The sequence below is a fragment of the Solenopsis invicta genome, chromosome 5 (assembly GCF_016802725.1).
Source record: "Solenopsis invicta isolate M01_SB chromosome 5, UNIL_Sinv_3.0, whole genome shotgun sequence".
Lineage (NCBI taxonomy): Eukaryota > Metazoa > Arthropoda > Insecta > Hymenoptera > Formicidae > Solenopsis > Solenopsis invicta.
The window spans coordinates 13,842,714-13,864,862 of NC_052668.1; the positions used below are offsets into that span (position 1 = coordinate 13,842,714).

General features: G+C 41.6%; 1 protein-coding gene across 1 annotated transcript in view; it reads left to right on the forward strand.

The window, feature by feature from the left end:
- The window catches only part of LOC105202347 (POU domain protein 2), a 136,207-nt gene that overhangs the window by 55,015 nt on the left and 59,043 nt on the right, over window positions 1–22,149 (forward strand). The window contains 1 exon segment of the mRNA XM_026132637.2: window positions 10,415–10,621. Coding sequence (XP_025988422.2) covers window positions 10,415–10,621 — 207 coding nt within the window.

A 22,149-nucleotide genomic window follows, 5' to 3' on the forward strand; every position in this document is an offset into this window, starting at 1 on the left:
CTAAAAAGAGTTAAAAGTTTTGAGAGAAAGAGTGTGAGATTGTAATCCGTTTCGGAAACAATAAACTAATATATATACTAATACATACGCGCATCCTACATTTGTACTACGATCTTATCTGTCGTCGCGAGGCAACGCGTAAAAGGCTTAACACTGCGGAAATTGTACGAGAAACGAGAGACTTCTCTCTCTCTCTCTCTCTCTCTCTCTCTCTCTCTCTCTAGTTCGGCGTTCGTCTTCAGGATGACTAGGAAGAGGACTCGCTCGACATCTCAGAAACGTCCTGCTCCATCCGGTCGTTTCTTCGCCTCCTTCTTTCTGTCGGCCGCGCGCCGCGCCGTGAGAAAAGTCCGTCCTCCCTCGATCGACGTCGGGTCGTCGTCGTCATCGTCGTCGCCGCGCGCTCGCCACCCCTCTTTCTCCCCCCTTCCTCGTGGTCCCGCCACCCCGTTGCAAAAGTGCAACAGGACGATCGAGAGAAGTCGTCTCGTATCGGGAGAGAAGAGAACGGCCCCGCAATGGCAATGCGGGCGACTGGTCGCCCGCTCGGCTACCAGTTTTTGCGACGATCCCGCGGTGCTCTCGTATACACGGGCACGGCACGCACATTTATACGTGCGTGTACGCATGCTCTTACATATCGACGCGCGCCTACACGCGAGAGGCATTACGCATGTACGCCGCTGTTGCGCGGGGATGCATCGCCGCGCGCCGCAAGTCGCGCTCTCTCGCGTTCGCTCATACGCATGCACGCACGCACGCACGCACGCACGCATGCACGCACGCACGCACGTACGCACGCACGCACGTACGCACGCACGCACGTACGCACGCATGCACGCATACGGGTACACTTGGGAGAGACGGCAGTAGACGCGATGCAGCGAATGCATTCGCGGAGAGAGAGCGGTTGCATTGGCGGCACGGCCAACCAATCGGGTTATCGAGCGACGAATTCACCCCTCCCGACTGCCGAGCCGAGCTTCTTCGAGGCGGGCAGTTTGCTTTAAGGATCTCCGCGTTGGCTTTTTTTTCATCTTCTTGCTCCCTCTCCTTCTTTTCTTCTTCTACTTCTCGTCCTTCGGTTTCCCTTCATGCTCGTTCGTCAGTCCGTCCGTTCGCTTTTGCTTCTCCACCGTCGTTTCCTTTTCCCGCGACCCGTAGCGTCTGGGCTCGGGAGACGCAGCTGCTCTCGCGGCCGGAGATCGAGCGGATCGGAAGGTACCGAAGGGAATGTTACAAGGGAACACTGCCGAAGAAGCTGAAAAATATTACGAAACTTTCTTCATCCCAAGACAAATTTATTTCAGAAATATACATTTTAATTACACTCTTGCGAAATGAAGACGCGCCTCCATCGCGTCTTCCTTCTTTCCATCTGTAATTTTTACAACACCGAGTTACGAACGATACATCATACCGTAGTTGACAAATTGCCCCTAACATCTTATCGCGTTTCGCGTATCACACAGTAGCCGAATCGAATGTATCTTGCGTGACGTATTCGCAAACGTGTTCGATCGCATGGCCAGCGCGTGGAAGTATCACAAAGTAGTCGCCCATTTGACTTACAAATCATCCCCAATTATCAGAGACGCGCTCACTCGCCCTTGACACACCACAGGAGGAGGGCGTTTATCACATTTATCGCTGCGTTCGCGTGCTCCTCGTGCGATCATCCTCTCGCGGCACCGCGAACCATCGATTCCATCGAAATTGCGGGCGCGCGGGGGCATTGGTGCCACTGATTAATATGCCGCGCAATCGCAAGCCGCGTACCGACCGGCTAAAGGAAAAGCGCACGCGGAACGATACACGGGCACCGGCGGCGAGAGATTAATTAGCCACCGAACGAAAAAGGGAGAAGGCGAGGGGCCCCGAGATGATTGCCGGCGATTGGCCGAACGGAGAGCCGACAGGAATTTAATAAAGTCCCCACCCAGAACGGCGCATCTCCAAGCGCGCTATCGACGGTTCCCACGTGCACTCGCATTATTCACGGCGAATGCATAATAAATGCATCGCGAATACGCGGCCTGCTGTCTGCCCGCAGACACGATCTGATCTTGAGGGCGCGCGCGGGCGCGCTCACGCATGTACGGATATCGTGCGCGGTGTAAGTGAAACTCGGCGCCCGGGGAGCTCACGCGGCGCGTCTCGACCGAAACAGAATATCTGCGGTATTACCATAGTTAATCACCACCGACTCTCGTTACTCATTAAACGGTCATTTCGCGGTGCATCGTACGCAACAGGCGCGCCGCGATGCCGCGCGCGGCGCTGCCAATTAGAGTGGTGAAGGCTGAGCCCATAGTGATTTTTCCGCGCCGCGCGCCTCGCTACATCGCCGAAGGGAAAAGCGTGAAAATTCCTTGAAACGCCCTTGATTAGCATTTGCTTTCATTAATTAGCTTATTTTTAACTCGGAATGTTGCTCTTTCTCGGAAATGTAGAAACGTATACGTGGAGTTTACTAGCGCGAATTTAATAGCGACGAGCGGACTTCGCTGTGAGAAGTTATTTTGTGAAAAAGACGTAAAAAGAGAATTTATATAGAATTTGTATCAATTATTATACAAAAGATCTCAAGAAGGAAAAAACAACTTTACGATACATATGCATATCGGAACGATTATGAAGAAATGTTTATAGGAGTAAAACGTTGCGTAGCGTGCAACTGTATTAACTGTCTAATGATAAATTATTTCTCTTGTCATCTGACAGTTAATAAGTTCCAATTTCTCATCAGGAAGTTCCATTACGATTATCAAGATTGAAATTCCAAATATCTACTGAATTATCATAGCTAATTACTCGCCGGTAATGATTGCAATTCTCATTACTCGTTAATAGTTGTTTTGATCTCCACTGTTGTACGCTACCGGATACATACTTACCAATTAGACTAATGAATGCTAAATGTTCTTGACTTTCCAGAAACGCGGTGCGTTTCCTGTTTCTCCATTTGGTAAAAATAAATATGTATCGAGTATTTTCTGTTGCATTTCTACGATTTGCAATGTCGTTCTTGAGTGACACGTAACATAATAAATATACAGATACGATATGAATACGACCGCGAGCTGAAGTGTAATTTTCAGAATGGTTACGAAAAGGGAAGCGAGCTATCCAACGATCGAGAGTCAAACAGAGACAGTCTCTGACACAAATCACTTCTCGATACTCCTAGGAATCACCCGCAACGAGGGGTAGCTTCGCTACGCTGTAGCCTATTATAAAAAAAAAAAGAGAAAAAGTATCGTAACGGTAGAGTAACATAGCGGGTCGCCGCGTAGCCCTTTTCGTCGCAAACTGACTAAGCGTCGTTAAAGCGTAGCTGTGTGCGGAGGGGTGTCGGAAAAAGTTTAAAATGTTTGAGGAAGGGGTGGTCGCGATCACCCCCCCCCCCTTACCGCGCGTGCACTGAAAGGTGCCATCGGCAGGGGTTGTGTTGCTGCGGATTCTTTGGAAACGCGTGCTACGTCCGTGTCACGCATGTACGCGCATCCATGTTATGTACATGTGCGCGCTCGTGTGTAACTCTTACGCACTCACGCACGCGCTTGAGGGCCTCCAGGGGCTCGTGTCTCCTGCACACAGGCAAAGATTCGAGCGCGCAGCAAACGCAGATGCAACGGCAGCCGGTGGCTGAAAGGGTGGGGATGAACGGATGGATAGATGCTGACGACGTGTGTCTGCCATTGTGATTTTAAAATCGCTACCCCGACCACCGTCCGCCCCTATTCCTCGTTAAAGCTCCACCTATATCTCGGAGCTTCGAGGTTTTCACCCCTTCGAGTGGTCGCGTCAATGACGGTGGGTCTACTCCGAGCGAGTCTGGTAGATTTCTTTTTATCTATCGGTAAATCCGACTGTTGAATTCATTTTCTTATTGCGGAATATTTCTCGTGCGTTAGACAGTTTGGTGATTGTATTTTCTTAAACCTTATCTTAACACGTAAAGCGATTTTTGGCAGAACGAAAATAACTTTTAACTCTTTTTGAAAGTCGAATCGATTTTTCTTAAATACTTATGTGTTGTACGTAAATCTGTTTTAATTATTAAATGTCTAATAAAATTAAAAGTATTGATGTCTGTGCAGAAGTTTCAAAAACTTCATTTTTGTATGCTTATTTGAACAGTATCGGCATGATGCGCAGGGGATATCTGACACGCACAGCATTGTTTTCGACTACATTCAGCTGTGCTCACAGAGCTCTACGGAAAATCAAACGGCAAAAGATCCCGCTTTTCTACATCAGTGCAGTTTTGAAATCGATCAATAACTATCTTCTAGCTACATATAAAAATACTACATGTAATACTACTTATCCTGTTTTTTATTTTTCAATTTGCACTTCCATCTCTACCAGATATGAAAGCATAGAATTGCGCAGTTCCACCCCTTCGATTGTAAACTTCGCTCAAAATGGCGGCCCGTCTCGCGAGTTACATGCAGATTGGCTGGGTGTCGGTGGAAAGGAGTTATGCCGTGGGGTGGTCTCCGACATCCCTCGTTCGCGGGGCGGTTTCGCGCTTGCGCTTACAACCCTTGCCGCGTATCTTTAGCTCCTTTTGCCCCTCGGCGGCTTCTTTATTATTCACGTTTTTTATTGGACGATGCGAGGCGAGCTAGGTGGCATACCGTAATGGCGGTCGGCTAGGAGGAATAAATGTGAATTATAAAACCTTGGTTTTTTCGATTAATTTTTATGGCATTTTACTCGTAATCATTTTACTCAGAGTTATAATTTAGCATCTATCTATTAATTGAGAATACTAATATTAAATTATAAAAAAATTGAAGACAGGTAATTATTTATGCGTTTATATTTTTAAAAAATGTTAAACTTAAGTTAGTCAATAAATCTCTCGATATGTTAAGCATGAGTGCGAATACTGGATACTAAGCTTGCATGAGTGTTAAGATACCCAGAGTGCACGGGGAGGTACGGCTTTATCGATCGTCGTTCCGACAAGGGCAACCAGCAAGAAACAGGGAAACTCTCGACGAACGTTGCTCCTTTGTCTTTTTCCCTCATGAGTAACGAATTTTCACAAGTCTGAGAAAACAAGGAATTAAAAGAATAGCCTTTAGAATAAAAGAAAAAATAGAAAAATAATTGCACTTGAAAGAATGTCGCGAGATGTCTTTTTATATCGTGTATCACATTTGCTACAATAATTATCGATAACTTATGACTTGCTCAAGTTGTAGTTATATGTACTTATAATATTAAACGACATTGATTTATACCGGACTTTACTCCGATTTGTAATTTTATCATAGCTATACATCAGTGAGATTAACGAGAAAAATTTCACGCATACGAATGCATGACTCAACGATAATGCATAATGTACACATTCCATGTTTTTTTAGACGATATGTTTTCTAGGTTTTTTACGAAGAGCGAACACGTATGTACATATATCTGAAGAAGTAATACGATAATGAAGTTGCTGATATAGATAACAATATTTTACTAGCTTGAATCAACGATAAATTTTCCACACTATCATAGATAAGAAAAATCTGTTTTAATAATTAAATGTTTAATAAAACTTCTGAGATATTAAAGATATTAATATCCGTACAAACACACCTTTTTTTTTGAAAACTTTAAAAACATTTTTAAAAATAAGAAAATTGCAAAAAGAACGAAATACTCTAAAGAGTAAATATTTATAAAATGATATTTATAAATTTTATTATTGGTTTTGAATCTACAAATGTTTAAGTAAGTTTCATTAGAATTTATTTAAGTTATATAATTTAATTATTAGTATTTTACTTAAAAAAAATGTATATACATATAGTGTTGTTACTTTATTTACATAGCATCTTATGCTATGTAATTTATTTGCCTAATCGTATTATAGATATAGATAGTACATATTAGTATTTTGAAAGAGCCGCGATAATATCGATGATAAAAAAGAATATTATTTTAATGGTTCACATGACATGATTTATTATAGTATCACTTGTGATAACAGCTATTTATAGGTTATTCACACCTGCTTTGTTTAGGCAGTATTTTTAATGGTGCCCGTTTCTTACACTGCATTATCGCAGCACATTTAAGTGAATCATCGATTGCTTCTAATCCTTTAATGTTTTCTTTAATTAAATTATTTTTAACAGTCACAAATATTTTATTAAATCCATATCTCTGAAATTACAGGTAATACAAACTGATACAGATTAAAAAATCACTTAAACAAGATTATCAATGTAGTTAATACAGTATTTTTAACGTAAGAATTTAATACTTGATTTATATTTCTCATTTTATTTTGTATTATTTTGTAATAAAGAGAATGCTCGTATAAAATTTCGGTAAGAAGTAGGATTATATTGACGTTAATATTTTCTTATTTCGCTTTGTAACTTTGCATTTACCTAACGGAGAACGAAACCAAAGGGAAATACAGACACAAGATAATCGTGCAATTACTTTCAGCGTTCGTCGCTACAAATCGGCCGGTCGATTTTAATCCGTACGTTCGAGCTGAAAATCGGAGACCCACGGACGGTCGGCGATTTATTTATTGGAGAAAGGGCTCCGGGGCCGGCTCTCGCTCGTCTTCCTGTTCTCTCGACGCTTCTTCTGTCCTAAGCAGGATTCAATTTGGCCACTGCCCACGGTTCTACCTTCAAAGAGGAATCACCATTGCCTTGGTGTATGGCTGAACGGTCCTCGACGTGCGCGGGACCGGTCGGCGGCCTCTAGCATTAATCTTATATCGAACGCTTTATCCGCGTTCGCTTCCTCGTCCCGCTTCTGCGTTCCCCCAGCCACCGCCCTCTCCATCGTCGACCTCCTCAACTCTTGGACGAGCAGGAATTTTCAATTCTTTCGAGTACCGTGGGTGGAAGGTAGTTTGCTTGGGGCGTGTTGTTCTTCCGCGCTACTGGCCAGTTCCCGGAAGTTGGAATTAGCAGAGATAGTTGTATCATTTTTTATTAGAATAGGAAAAAATTCATGAATTTGGAAAAAAAATTCAGACATGAAAATGTAATTTTTTCTAAAAGAATTTTGAGCATTTTTGTCTAATTTATGTGACATAAAATAATAAGTAATTTGGTGTGACATAAAATTTACAGCTTAATGAATATGTGTATTTAAACACTGCTTTTTCTACCTGATATAACTAACTGTTCTCTACACCGCGGCGTCCCCAATTCTCGATATCCTTGTTCTTGCGACGTGCGATTAATCGCACGCGGGAATGGACGTGGAAAACAGGCGGCTTCGTCCGCGCCACAGTCGGGAACGGAGCCGCTTGCAGGACATTGGCTAGGACGAATAAGTAATGTAGAGGTCCATTATGCCGAAACGGTGAAGGGTCTCCGGTCGGGGTCAGCCAATCCCCCGGAGAGCCGTTAAAGTGAAATACTCCCGAATGCAAGGTGGCTGCCCGTCTCGCCTTCGACGGTCCTGCCATGGGACTCACCTCGTCCCTCTTTTCTGGCAACCCCACCAGACGTCACCCTGCTACCCTCTCGAAACCCAACTCGTAGGAGTTTGCCTGTAGGTAAATCGTTGTTATCTGGACAGTGATAAACCCGTGAATGGAGTTCGCGCCGGGTTGGACGAATGGATGAGGGAGAATGCAAAGGACGAAGAAGGGGAAGGGTTCTCTGCAAGGCTTACGAGGGGTAAAAGGAGCGAATGGATGGCTCTGTTTATGCGGACTGATTTCTGTTCGGACAGTCGCAACCCTCATTGGGCGGGAAAGAAAGGAAGAGTGCTAGGGACGCGGGCGATGAGGTCGATGAGCGAGCCGTCGTAGAATCTACAGTCGGATGAGAGATTAGTGTCTTTTTTTTTCATTTCCAAATTATGCTTTGTCAATTCTTTGAAATTATTTAGATGCACTTTCTTTTTCTCTTCAACTTGAGAAATGATCGACTCGATCAAAAATCAATCAATAAGGTAATGATAATTTGATTTTTTTACTTTTTTATAATTGTCTTGTTGACTGATAACTTATACTATAAAATTTCTGCAGACTCGTATAATTGAATTTTCCACAAACTCGCGTGCAATTTTACGTCCTGCTCACCAGTCCTTTAGGGTGTACAAATTTCGATTGTCTCCACGGGGTTGAATAAAATTGGGGGACCATGCAAACACCACGAGATTAAAGGAAGGCTCTGTACTATGGTTCACGTTTGAACCACACCGTAGCTTCGGGCAAACTATCCTAGTGGAAATGACATGGAGGCGACTTTTAATATCTTGCTGAAAGCTCCAACATGAACGACTGATAAACCATTTAATTAAAACTTGATATTATCCAGATGTAGATCGTTGGATTAACTTGACTATGAAATGTATAATCATTATTGAAAAATATATTATATAATCAATAATCATAAATACATAAATATAATATATAATTAATATGAAATCTATAATTATTATTGAAAAAGGTTTTGAAACAGTAATGCCTTTATATTAATAAGATTTTAATGTTTTTTTTTATATTAACAATAATTACAAAAAGTATAACATTGTAAAGTCGCTACGTTGTTACTTTTTGAACGAAATATTTCCGTAATTTAGAATTTCCAGAAAATCGAATATTTCGCATTCGCTCATTGGAGGCTCGTTGGAAAAGCGGAATACTGGACAATGGTCGTTCTAGCGGGGTAGATGGAGGTCAGCGACCATTCTCTGATGATATTGATTAGCCGACGCCCTTAGTTAGCGCCGGCTACACTTTCTTCAGCCCCACCGCTTCTCTCGCCTCTCTTTTTCCTCTCGATAGGAAGAACGTCCTTTCTTTCTTTTGCGAAACCACGGGCTCCAGTTACCACCCTCGTTCTATCTTCACCGTTCTCCTGCATTCTGCTGAACCTCCCGTCACTCCTTATTCTCCTACCATTTTCTACTTACAGTATTTCTGTCTCTGAAGCAACGCGTTTCTCCGATTATCGTTAGAAAGTAGATAGAACGAAGGAAGGTTAGTGTTTTGCTAGGGGAGAGGGGGTGCGAGAAAAGGCAGTAGAGTAGGGCAGAGGTGATGGGGAAAAGCGAGCTAAGTATTTCGGGCTAAATCATTCGTCAAGCAAATAATACCGAGTCTGAGTCACGTCGCACGCATGCGGGGGCGATACGGTATTCGCGTGTTCCATAAATCCGAGATCTCCGCCAGCTACGGGGTGTTCGAAAAGACACGACGTGGATAGCCGGGATATCTCGCACGCGACATAACATTTGTGAGATATAATAAATTCATTTAGGATGATCGTCTATCGACGATACAGCTCAACTTCAAAAGGATGTGATAAATTTTTTGCAGGAATTCAAATATGATGCTTGATTGATTATTTAGCTCCAACATTAATAAATCACGTTTTTATATTTGATGATTGTTGAATGCAAATGTTATGCGGAAAAAATGATTTTGCAGAAGTATAATAGAGATATTTTGCTAATACAGATCTGAAAATAATTTGTTGGACCATCAAAAGAATTATGAAAGACATTCTATGTAGCATGATGAGCAATGCTACTAAAAGTTTTGACATTCTAGCAGTTCAACTAATTTAAATGTCCTACGTAATTCTTTTGATGGTCCAACAAAATTATTTTTAGATCTAAATCTGAAAATTTTCTAAAATTTTTCAGCTAAATTTTTGATACTTTAACAAAACTGTTCTTCTGTGTATAGTTAAGTGAAACATATTTTATCGATAATTTAACGCAATATATTTAACACAAATTCTTTAATATACAATGTTTCATTAAATTTTGTTTTTTGATAACACTGACAAGTATTCACATACATGTTATATCTATTTCGGTGCACCCTATACATTGCCCTTACAAATTTGAGAAGGAGAAGAAGAGCTCATATGCTCTCGTGTAATTAGACACTGCAGCTTGGAACAACATCCAGAGCTAGGCATTGTTCCCAGAAATTAAGGGAAACGGGGGAAAACCAGGAAAACGAGCTGGAATAGGGGATTCGGAGGGTAGCTAATTACGACGGGTTCTATCCGGGGGAGAGAAGCCATTTTCTGCACACGCATAGTCGCGCCGGTGTGTGTATATTAATACACACGCGGGGCATAGAATTTATCTCGAGAGCCTCTTTTGCAATTTGATCTTCCATTGCTGATACTACTATAGTGCCTACTCCGAGGGAGAGCGCGTACATAATTTTCTCTCGTTTATTATGAAAGACAGCCTGCGTACAGTACAATCGCATGATTTTAATTTCAAAAAGAATTGAAGAAAAATGAATGATGAGAAATGCTTTACTTTATATACATATATTTATGATATACTTTTGCATAGAAACAGATAATTATTGTTTTAAATTTTGTATCTCTGGCTATTGTTGTATTTTTATATATATCTAATTTTTACTTAACCTTTTTTATTACTTGTGCAGGTAAAGTGTGGATAGGCGACAATGATGTCTCGTGGCGAACGGACCAGTCTTTCAAGAGGACATCACCCTTAAATCCCTGTGCCACAACGACTACCACAACGACGACAAGCGGTGGGCCACTGACACATCCCCACCTGTCGCCACCCGTAACCACCCCCGATCACAGAAGCCCCAGTAGCATGCACGCGAAGCTTGGCATCTCACCCGGTAAGTGAAAACCCTGCGAAACAAATTTCTACCTAATATGTATAGAAAAATACCTTATAGAGTTTACACTGAGCACTTTGTTACGCGTACTAAGCAAATGTTTACAGCGTTACATGTACGCTGTACATACGTACTGTTTTGATTCAATACGTTCTGTTTAATACGTTATTGTTTACACCATCGAACTAAGTTAATTTATTGCGAATATTGTGCTTGGCGTATCAAACTGACCGGTGTAAACTAGACCAATACTCCTTGCAAAGATAATACGAATTATATTAAGAATGAGGAGCGTCGCAATATTTTCTGCCTTAATTTTATTTTAATTATACGTAACATCGTGTTAATTTAAATCTTCAAGAAATGTCGAATTCGTGGAACGTGTCGTGGAATCTTCACAATTCATTCGTGAGAAACCTAATTTATCCCGTCGGTAGCGGTGCTCCGACAATCGTGGGTCAGTGGCTTAAAGTAGTCCTAAAACGAGGCTCTTTAAATAATGCAATAAGCTTGATGTCATTTTGCCGGACAATGGGGGGGAAGTTCCTTTTATGGGAAGGTCCAGTAAAATTGCACTGCCGCAGGTGCCCCACAACAACTGCTCCGCCAATCACGGACTCAAAGATTCGCGACGCCTGCCGTGCTTTGCTCTTCGCAATTCGCTGACGATAATGATACCATAGCGATTTACAACTTTACATATTACATTGAGATAAAGTTGCAAGTGCAATCTGAAGCTGTATTAGGCATCATAGAATTACGCGTAGATATTACAGCCTCGCAATGTAAAATATTGTTTAAACTCAAAGTTATTCCACTTAAACGTTTAGTTATATTTTCATGCGATAATTCTTATGATGAAATTAAGTTATTATTATTATTTATACATATACAAATTAACTCGAAATAACATCTGTGTTTTTATATTATTGACATTTCTTATCACTTATGCGAATTTGCATTTTTTTCTCCCGAGTCGAAATTTTGACATTTCTGTAAACTAAAGAAAACTTACTTTGAAAATATTATATTTATTAACTTCTTTTCTAATTCTATAAATTTTATTTAATACTATCTTGAAGCTACAAATGCTTCTAAAATTTTAATACTACTTTGACACTGAGATATTCCACAGCTATTAAAAACTAATTGTAATTGAAAGTTGAAAAGCATTCTTTTTTTACGTTAAACAACAAAAAAGTAGAAAATAAAAATAATAAGTATTATATATTTCGAAGAAATTTTTTTTTAATCAGTTCATTAGTCGACGAAATATATTTGCATTTTTATTTTTCTTTAAGAGAGATTATAATTTGTAAAATACTTGGATAGTGTTATTCTATCAACAAAAATGGTTTTGTACATGTATACAAAGGCTTTTCAAGGATTTACAAAATTCAGGAGATAAGAAAGGGATACGAGAAGTTCAAGAGATAAAAAAGGAATATGGTCAGGAAGCAACACATTTTTCTTTCACATCAACGTCTAATTAAATTTTAGTATACACGCAATACAAATACGAGGACTTAACATTGCAATTATTGTTTTTTTTTTTTGTATTGTTTATGGATTCAGAATATAAAGACTATTTCACAAGTCTCTACGAATACAAAGGCCGAGAACTACGATGGTTCTTTTCATTTGCCTAAATAAACATAGCTCGGACAACGCGAGGGTAATCGTACCTAGGGCCCTGAGTTCATCGGTTATACGATCAGGCCCCAGACGGTCGAAGGGAGCATTTTTCGTCTTTCTCGAAGAAACAGGGGGATTACGATCTTACGAGAGGGAGAAGGAAGTACTCGGCGCGGCATGTTTAATGCATCGCTCAACATTTCCATGTCAAACATCGCTTTGACTCGCGAAATTTAAAACCGTCTCGTTGCTGCGCACACACATGTTTGTGATTGCGTGTGTGTGTGTATGTGTGTGTGTACGAGAGAACGATGACGGGGAAACTATTCATCTTTATTTACTGGATAACCGCTGCACTCGACGAGGTGCGCAAAGTCCACGGCGCGGTCGATAAGGGTCGAAGCTTAAACTTAAAAGCCACGGGGGTGAAACCGGAGACTGAATGAGATTCCATTTTACAAGGTAAATGACGTTTCGGAAGCGTGTCAAGCTTTATAAAGTGCGTTTTACAACGTAAAAGGATACTAGCATTTCTTCTCTTTATTTTAAAATGCATTTGAAAGTAGTAGAGCTAAATGATTCTTTTACTACGTAATTTTACATTTTTTAATAATTTTTTCATGTTACTTTTTATATAATGTTTCACATATTAACGCAGTCATTTTTAAAAACAAAATAACAATTTAAGTATCAAATTTTGTACATTTCTTATGCTATTGAATGAAGATCAAACGAAAGTAAAACAACTAATTATGAACAAAAAAAAATGAAATTATATTCAAGAATACACTCTACATTGATTACTACACAATTGATTTAATAAAATAAATGTTATGTTATAGCATAAACTATAACATAAAATATTTTAAAATTGCGCCTGCACACTTAAAAACCATTAAAATTCAACGAGGATGCTGGTAAAACTTGTAATGTCAAGACTTATTGATTATTTCCTTAGATATTAGATGATCGTAAAACCTTTTTTCTGCCGCGAAATCAAACTTAATGAAGCAAGCTCATTACAACTTACGGTACCTTAAGAAAGGAGGAATTTCTTGGCCAGAAATGAAGCCAAAGGCAATTCCCCGTTACGAATACATACTACGTCACATTCCAACGTCTAATTAAACTCTGGTGTAGTACAAATCATAGAGCACGCCTGTGTTATTTATCTACGAGATAATCAGCAATAGAATTCCGTTACAATTATCATCCTAAAATATTACGGGCTCGTGAATGCACTCTCGTGATAATACATGTGTTACAACTACGTGTTCTTTCGCCCGAAAATTACAACTTTTAAGCTTTTATTTATTACAATATATATCTAAAAGAACAGTCGATAGATGATAAACATAAGTCATTTGTTTGCATGTACGAATCGACACAACATGTTTGTCAATAATTAGTCTTTGATTGAAAAAACTTTATTATTCCATATGGTAATATATAGTTTATTGATGGTAACAGTTAGCTCTCTATGTTTCTATATTTGGAGCATTTTAATTTTTTTTTTATCGCAACCGCTGTTATCAGTATTGAGCATAGTGTCGACTTTAAGGAAGGAAAGATATTTTCCTCCTAAAAACGCAGGGTTCTTCCGAAGCTATTTGCCTCGCAAAGCCGTCCTGGCCTAGCTGCCAAGTGTGTTTATTCGGTATATCAATAAGGACGAAGTGGGCGAGAGCGAGGACGTGGTCCCCCGAGATTCTGGTCCTTACGTGGCGGCGATCGGCGCCGGCTCTTTCTGGACAGCTTGATAACATTATGTCGCCTACGTCGACATATGCACTGGCTAGTTTTTAAAGAACGAGGGCTGGGAGGGCTCCCTAAAATATTACGTGAACACACTCTCGTAAAGACACATGTGTTACAACGACGTGTCCTTTCGTCTGAAAACGGGAACCCTTAAGCTTAAGTTTAATACAATATATCTAAGAGGACAGTCGACGAAACATAAATCACTCGTTTGCATTTACAAATCGACAACACGTTTGTCAATAATTGGTTGGCTCTTTGTTCAAAGAAACTTTTTCTTCTCTTAAGGAAATGTGTTTCACTAACTGATTTCTACATCAGTTACTGATATAGTAATCAGTTTATTGAAACACTTTATCAGTTTTGTTTTTCAACGGTTTATTTAATTTCAAGTAAAATTTAATGGAAATTTAGTTTGAAAATTAATTAAGCAAATATTTTTGATAATGAGAATTTGAAAGTTTATCTGAGGAATTAGGATCTACTTTGATATCTGACATAATCGCTAAAGAATTTGCAATTACTGAAAATAATGTAAAATTATTAAATATATTGAATTCAGTAACACTGTAATTTGCAAACGAATGTAAATCGGATGCATCATGTAAATGGAACATGTAAATGTCAAAAGGATCGGTTGGTTGAAAGGAGATGAAAAGAAATGGACTAGTAAGTATCTGTTAGAAAGTAATCTTTGAAGTCGTCGCGTTGCGTGACGTACTCCATTCTCGCGTAAATTACGCTTGTCGTTTACAGAAGGATTCTGTTTTGCTGGACTTCAGGAATCGTATTCCTCCCTTGGGACGATCACTCTTCCATGTGTTTCGGCTCGCCTTTTTTTCTCCAAAATATGTTAATTCCGTTTATTTGACCAATCCTATCAAATTATTTCACATATGTTTAAAGCGCAAAATACTCAAAAAAAAGAAAGTAGAAAAATAAATTGTGGAATATTTTATAACTAAATTTTATACTAAATTTTATTGAATACAGATATTGAATCACGTTTTATTTCTTTTAAGGTAGACAATTTCGTGTACTGATTTTTTTACAAATATTTATTGCTAAAAAAAAACGATAAAACATTTATTCTAAACGTCGAAGCATATTTCATGATTAAAATTTACTCACGTTTTCAAAAATTAATCATGTTTTTCAAAAGGCGGCGACTATGATTGCATTTGTACTTTTATTTCTCTGTAGAATATAAAATATCGAACGATGTCCATATGCGGACCAATAACCAAAGCTATGTGTCGTTGGTACACGAGCTCCATCCATGTGGGGATTGGGGACGCGCAGGCGAGAAAGGGTGGCTTGAAATATTGGCTACATAGATTTCAACCATTATTGCAGCGTGTAAAACACGGCGACATTTGGCGTTAAATCGATCAGGACGTACTATAACGTCGTATGAGCATCATTCCTTCTCGCTTGGCGAATAAATACGCCGACCGATTGTAAAATGCAGCATAAACTCTGTAAATATGTTCAACGAGACAGCCTGAGCGCCGTTTTATTACGCACAATCGATATCTTTGCATTTGCGCAGTTGTTTTGAACCTGAACAATTCATTTCGAAAATTTTTCCGGACGTTCTATCTTTTGTTAAGAATCTCAATGTTTTATGTCTTTATTTCATTCTTAATTGCCGTTTTACAAAATATTTTATTTATTCTAATGTAATTAGTTATCAGTTTCATATTCTGATGAAAATAGATTTAAAAATGTTTTTTCCGCATACTTTTGATTTTATCGAGTTAACACTGGCCATCATTAAATTTTCTATTTTCTTATTACTTAATATTAGACATTAAGTTTATCTTCTTTCAATCCGTGAGATCTTTTTAATGATACGAGGCAGATGCACATTGCAACTTTTATCACTTTTGATTGTGCAAAAAGACATGGGATTTACCTTTATGCAGCTAAGAGATTAGATTTATAGTAATTGAGATCGTACTGACTAACTTCGGTGACCAAATAGCCGAATTATTTTAAACTAACAGACATTGTATTCATTAATTTAATCTTGAGTTTCTTATAAATTAAAATCACCATTGATTAAATACGGTACACTGCAGTCTTTATCCTTTTAGTACAAAGAAGTATTTAATGAAATTTCAGCGTCTTTAATACTCCGGTACTTTTAAAATGTGCTTTATCCACGTTTTTCTGTTCGCACAACGATCAATTTGGAAAAAAATCATTCATCCACGATAAACGCGCTTTCAACCATTTACCGAGAACGAATGAATGTGCAGCGAGAGGTAATTGCAGCGATTACAAAGTGCGGAACATTTGCGCCTTCTTCGCATTTGTCGAAAAGCAGGTGTGCCGCAAATTAGCATTGGGCTGTAAACACTTCATTCACGGACGATTCACCGGCGGTTCCGGCGGTCCGACGACGATAATTGAAGCACTAATTAACTCGTGTTAAAATTAACCGCTCCGATCAAAATCCATTCGTGGTCGAGTGCCCTCGCGCCGGAAGTATTCATTTGTCACCTCGTTCAGGTGTTCGTCCTGTTCGAAATTCATTGCGATGTGGCTCATCAATCTGCTAAAAGTTGGTTCATTAAATTGTAGTGATATACGTCAATGTATAAGTGTAAGAGTAAAATTGGTGTGTGTAAAATTCAAAAAGTTATTCACTTAGTTATTATTACAAATTATTAGGTCTTTATTATAGCTGTTATATGAAGGATCCCAAATGCAGCGAATAAATTTTGCGTTCCGAGGATACGTAATGAGCGGCGGATCGAACCTCGTGGATACAGCATGCTAAAAGAATACCTCGCGTGGCTAAAAAGGTACCAATTAGCTGCGAAATTTATAATAATATGCGATTTGCCATAATTAATCGACTACGCGCGCGCACTCGACCTCTCGCGTGCAACGTTCACATACGCATACACACGTACATACGTAATAAACACATACAAACGCGTGCAAACGGTCGTGCACTTTTTCAGATTATAATTTTAGATAGGCCGGTTCTCTCCGTTCTTCGCTGACGCAAATGGCGGCGTGTAGGCAAATTGAGGTGAGATTGGAGGTCAGGATTGCTAACCGGCCGTTACCGCATCGCGTTATTCACGTTGCCGGGACGGTACAGAAGCGATTTGCAAGTTAGTTGCTATCCATGCGCGATCTAAATCTAGGAAGGGTGATGCGTGAAAACGAGAATTAAGAGAATTGCCGATTACACACATACACACGCGGCCGTGCGAGCGCGCGCGCGCGCGAACTGCAAAGTTGCATCGTCGACTTGTTGCAGGAAACTACCACGGTCAAGACGCGGTAAATTTCTTCCGACGGTAGCTGGTGGATTAGATCCAATCTAGTGTATCCTAGAAAGCAACAGTGATAAAGCTGGAATGGCGATTTTGTGCACGTCGTCGACACGTGTTGAGTTTTACAGTCGTGTATCGCAATCTCATCAATTTAATAGTCACGTATCGCAATTTTTTTAATATAAAAGTTTCGAATTCTTTATACTAAATCTGTTATTTAATCAAAATTGTGCAAAATACGAAAAAGTATGCCGCTACATGTCGTTTTCCTCTTGTCGCAATCTAAGACTTGTTGCAAATTCAGTACTGCCAGAAATTGTATTCGCTCGATCAATTGCGTGAAAGTTGCAATGGGAAATATGGCAAGATCTATTACGTAGATTCTCATATCCAGTTCTCGAATTAACTGTGTACTTAACGAACAGCCATTTTGTAATTACTGTCCATTGTGATTACGAAAAGCCCATTAGGAAATCATTACGAGAAAACGCGATCCTGCTTTCCGTGTGAAAATGCCAACGTCAATGTAAGTAGCCGTGTGTATCTTTATGTATGGAACTCGGAGCGCCTACTATCGTCTAGATGGAAGCACACCTAAACACCGAACGTCTAATTAGAGGCACGTACCCGGGATATTCGGTACGGTTAGTCTCCTTCGACAGTCGATAATTCCTTTCGTTTGGTAATAAACGAGCCACGGTTATTTTCCATCGCGAGATAATGTTCGTGTCATCCATCAATGCCATTGACACCAGGATCAGGGAAATATTAATAACGCGCGCGAACGTAAGTGAGCGCAAACGGTGCGCAGGGAGAGCCGAAGATGGACCGCATCTCTCGTGATCTTCTTTCTCGATCTTTCTTTCTCTCTCTCTCGATCTCTTATTTTAACTGAGAGAGTGAGAGAGAGAGAGAGAGAGAGAGAGAGAGAGAAAGGGAGAGAGAGATCGCCGTTATCTCTCGCCAGCTGCACGTGAATACGTAACGACTTGCGCGCTTCGCTCTCACGTGCTTCCTCATCTTCCAAGGGGTTCGCGGTCTGAGAGGAGTCGAGGGAACGATTAAGATAAACCAAACCGCTAATTAAGGGGGAGAGGCCAGGTAAGAGGCTCTACGCCGTGTTCTAGGCCACGCATCTCGTACACTCAAGCGTGTAACAGCTTCTTCGCGCAGTCAGCCAACTCGTTCGGCCAAATGTCAACTAACATCTCTCTCTCTCCTGTCAACTAACATCTCTCTCTCTCTCTCTCTCTCTCTCTCGCGTACGCGCAGTCGTCGGTTTGCATCTCACCGAGCAGAGATCTGTGCACCGCGATAACTACCGCGCGCGGATGAATGCCTCGCGCGAAAAAATATTTGCGATTAGTGCGGAACTGTTATACTGTGCATATAAGACCGTGGGTTAGCCGCGTCGTATACTCGAGATTGGAATGCGAGCGATTCTGATGTGGCAGGCATCTGGGATATACGGTGCAAATTAACGGATTTTATAACTTTCGGGATATTACGAAGGTAACATTATTCTTTGGAAGAAGAACGTGTAATATGCGGCGCTACAAGGAGGTTCAACATTTGGAATGAATGTAGAGATACGTGTAGATCTCATACAAAGTTTCTTCGGAGAATTATAGATTCCAACATTAATTTCTAATTCTTCCTACAGACATTCTTCAAGCATATGGCAAAATCAAATTTCTCTATTGACAGAAGTGGGAATCAATACAATCCCAAATCACTCCAGTTTCTCTCGCACCAATCGCGTCGTACGAGTGTAAGGCGTACGAAACGCTCGGCATCACCCGGTATGTGAATTCGCGCGAAGCATCGCGTAATACCAAGGGATCACGGTGGACCAGCTAACGTGATTATTATAAAGTCAATACGTTGCTAACTCATCAGCCGGCTCCGCCCTCTAACAGCCCGGTAATATGCACCGGCCAAGAAGTCAGTTACGCTCTATCAGTGTTCGCTCTCGCTCCCTCTCGCTGTCTCTTATCGCGTCTCTCACGTACCTCGTCCCTCGCGTCTCCCTCGAAGCGTCTCGCGCAGCTTCCCTTAAACACAAGTGTGTCTACCTACGTGGATAGGTAAGTGCCTACCTACGCGTGTAACCTACCGACATACGTGCGGCGCATCCTTCCCTCTCGCCTCATTGCCGTCTCCCTTCCTTCCTCTCTCGTTGTTGCTCTCCGCCGCGCCGCCCGGTCGCCGCACTACCTGCACGTGCAATACACGTTCCGCTGTACAGTCCGCCGGTATCTGCCGGATCTGAACGAGCTGCACGAAATCGCTGCCTGCAATTATCCCTGAGAAATATATTACTTAAAGGAGCGCTGCGCGCCGTAAGAAAACGAGCCGGCGCGGCGTAACTATTTTCCGTAGTCGCGATCTCTCGGCTGCCTTACGTACACGTAGATACGCGTCGAACATTATCAGGGGATTCATTGCGCCGATTTTTGAGGAAATCGCCGCATCGCGCCAAAGTAGCGAGGAAATGCGCCCCGCAATTTACTCTCTCTCTCTCTTTCTCTCCGAGAGCTGTGTTATTTCGGAATGGTTCGTTACGGGACGAGTATAATGGGAGCTTCGCGCGAAGCGATTGCTTTTATTACAAAGGGATCGCGTTGTCGGGGCTGTTTCCAGACATTTTTTTACGTATTCGTTGTAATCGAGTTGGAAATCGCTCTGTTGATTTATCGCGACCCTAAAGCGTCGACGAAAATCTCCCGATCACACAAGTATCTTTATTTAAATCACTATATCACCATTTCATCGTGTGGCTTTCAAAAGTACGGATCTTTAATTAAAAGATTATTCTTTCGGGTTTCTTTATCTCGATGCTCGAGCGTGTTCCTATTAACTTTCGCGCGGCAGGCGAGAAGTCCAGCATGTAATTTCTAGGAGCATGCTCATTACTCTGGAATAGTTCGTTACGAGTGAATTATGAAAGCGAGGTAAGTTACGGTTAACTTTGTCGAACGGCGAGAAAGACCTTCTTAACTATATTCCGAATATTTTCGTCAATATTTTCATTTGTCCGTCGAAAAGTGTTTTGCCGTGTAGCCACTTTTAATAGATCGTATCATTTGATGCCGAATACTTGAGCAAGGAATGTATTACATTTAATCAGAAAAATTGTGTACGCTGGATAGATAAATTGATTCGAGGGCTGAAAAATTGTTATGGATAAAATAGCATCGATCGTGTTAGCGGCGTCAGCAGTTTCCGAGATTAATACTACGGAATTACTCGTGCGCTCTTTCTTACGAGGCGCATAGCGCCGCGCGCATCGGTGATCTATGAAAATTATCGATACTTATCGCGCCGCGGTTGCTCGCGCGTGATAAATGCACGCACTAACGCGCGTTCGCGCGAGAGAAGGAGGGAGAGAGAGAGGAGAACCGCGAGGAGTAACCGATAACGTAATACGGGAAAAGGGAAAAGCAAGAGGCGCGTACCACCTCGCCGAGGTATCTGTTACATGCCTTATGGACAGCGCGGAACGCGTTATTACAGTCGGGAGGCGGTACGGGAGGAATCGCGCCTTTTTTCCTCGGCGAGCGAGTTCAAGGTCAGGGTTGGGCCCGGGTCGTTTCCATTCATTCGTGTGAAAAGTACGCGTGTGGAGCCGGGGCCGTGTGCAACTCCACCGCGTACGCGTACGCGTACGCTGCAGGTATAGGTCTTAATCCGGCGTCTCGATCTCTCGAACATGCTTGCGGAGCCGTAGATGCGTGATTGCTTTTAGATCGAGTGTGTGCATAGCGACGCCACATTTCCCCCCCCCCTTTCCTGCACATCTGAGGGACGAGAGTAATTCGCGATATTGTATCGAGCCAAGTATCTATTCAGAGACCGAACGGGCTCCTCTCTATTCCTGTCGAGCGTAACTGCTCGTTAAGCTTAAATACTTTGTGAAGAAGTAGCTGTTGATTCAGTCATCTTAAATTACTTGCATTCGCAAATCTTCCCCTCTCAGGACGAGTTTGTATCTCGTTTCCCTATATGGGTCGGTGAGACGCATAAATCGCGATGTCGCATCAGCGACGTGTAGGGTACGAGTGTAATGATGTCGTTACATCGACAGCGAGCGCGGGTGCTCGAGAACGCGTTCCAAGGTGAAGTCGTCAAGGCGCGATTTAAATCGAGACTTCTCGTTAAAGGGACGACTTAGTGTTCACACGTCCCGGTCGGGGTGCGTTTTGACTGACTTTTGTTTTCGGGGCTAATTCGACGGAGAAAACGTGACGATCGATCTCTTCACCTCGGCACGTGAAGATGCCCTTCGGCTGCTGCGTGCGTGTGCATGCGTGTAACATATGCACGTCGTAATGCGAGCATGAGCACGAGCACGCGCATCGCGCGCGCGCGCACACACGTGCGTATCCGTGTGTGCGCGTCTCGTGGGTTTAGGGTCAGAGGTTAAGCGGCGTGATTGAGTCTTGCTTACAAGGAGCCGCCCTTCGTTGCTCCTCTCGGTCCCTACCTCCTGGGGAAGGAAACCATAATGCAATTTAAGCCATAATACTTGACTTTAAATTGAAAAGATTGCCCGAGGGATGCGAGGGAGCCGGGCGGTGCTTGTCGTCGTGTTTGGTGGTGGTGGTGGTGGTGGTGGTGGTGGTGGTGGTGGTGATGCCCGTGATGCCCGTGATGGTGACCGGGCTTGGAGAATGAGGCGGAGAGGTGACCAGAGTGGAGTCCAGGAAGGTCGTCGTAGCACCTTGTGCACATTTGCGCGATAGGACATACGCGGTTGCGCACGTGTCGAGCGACGTAATCTTGCACGAGATGCAACTTAGATAAACGATCATCGGCACCGATATCACGCCTACAATG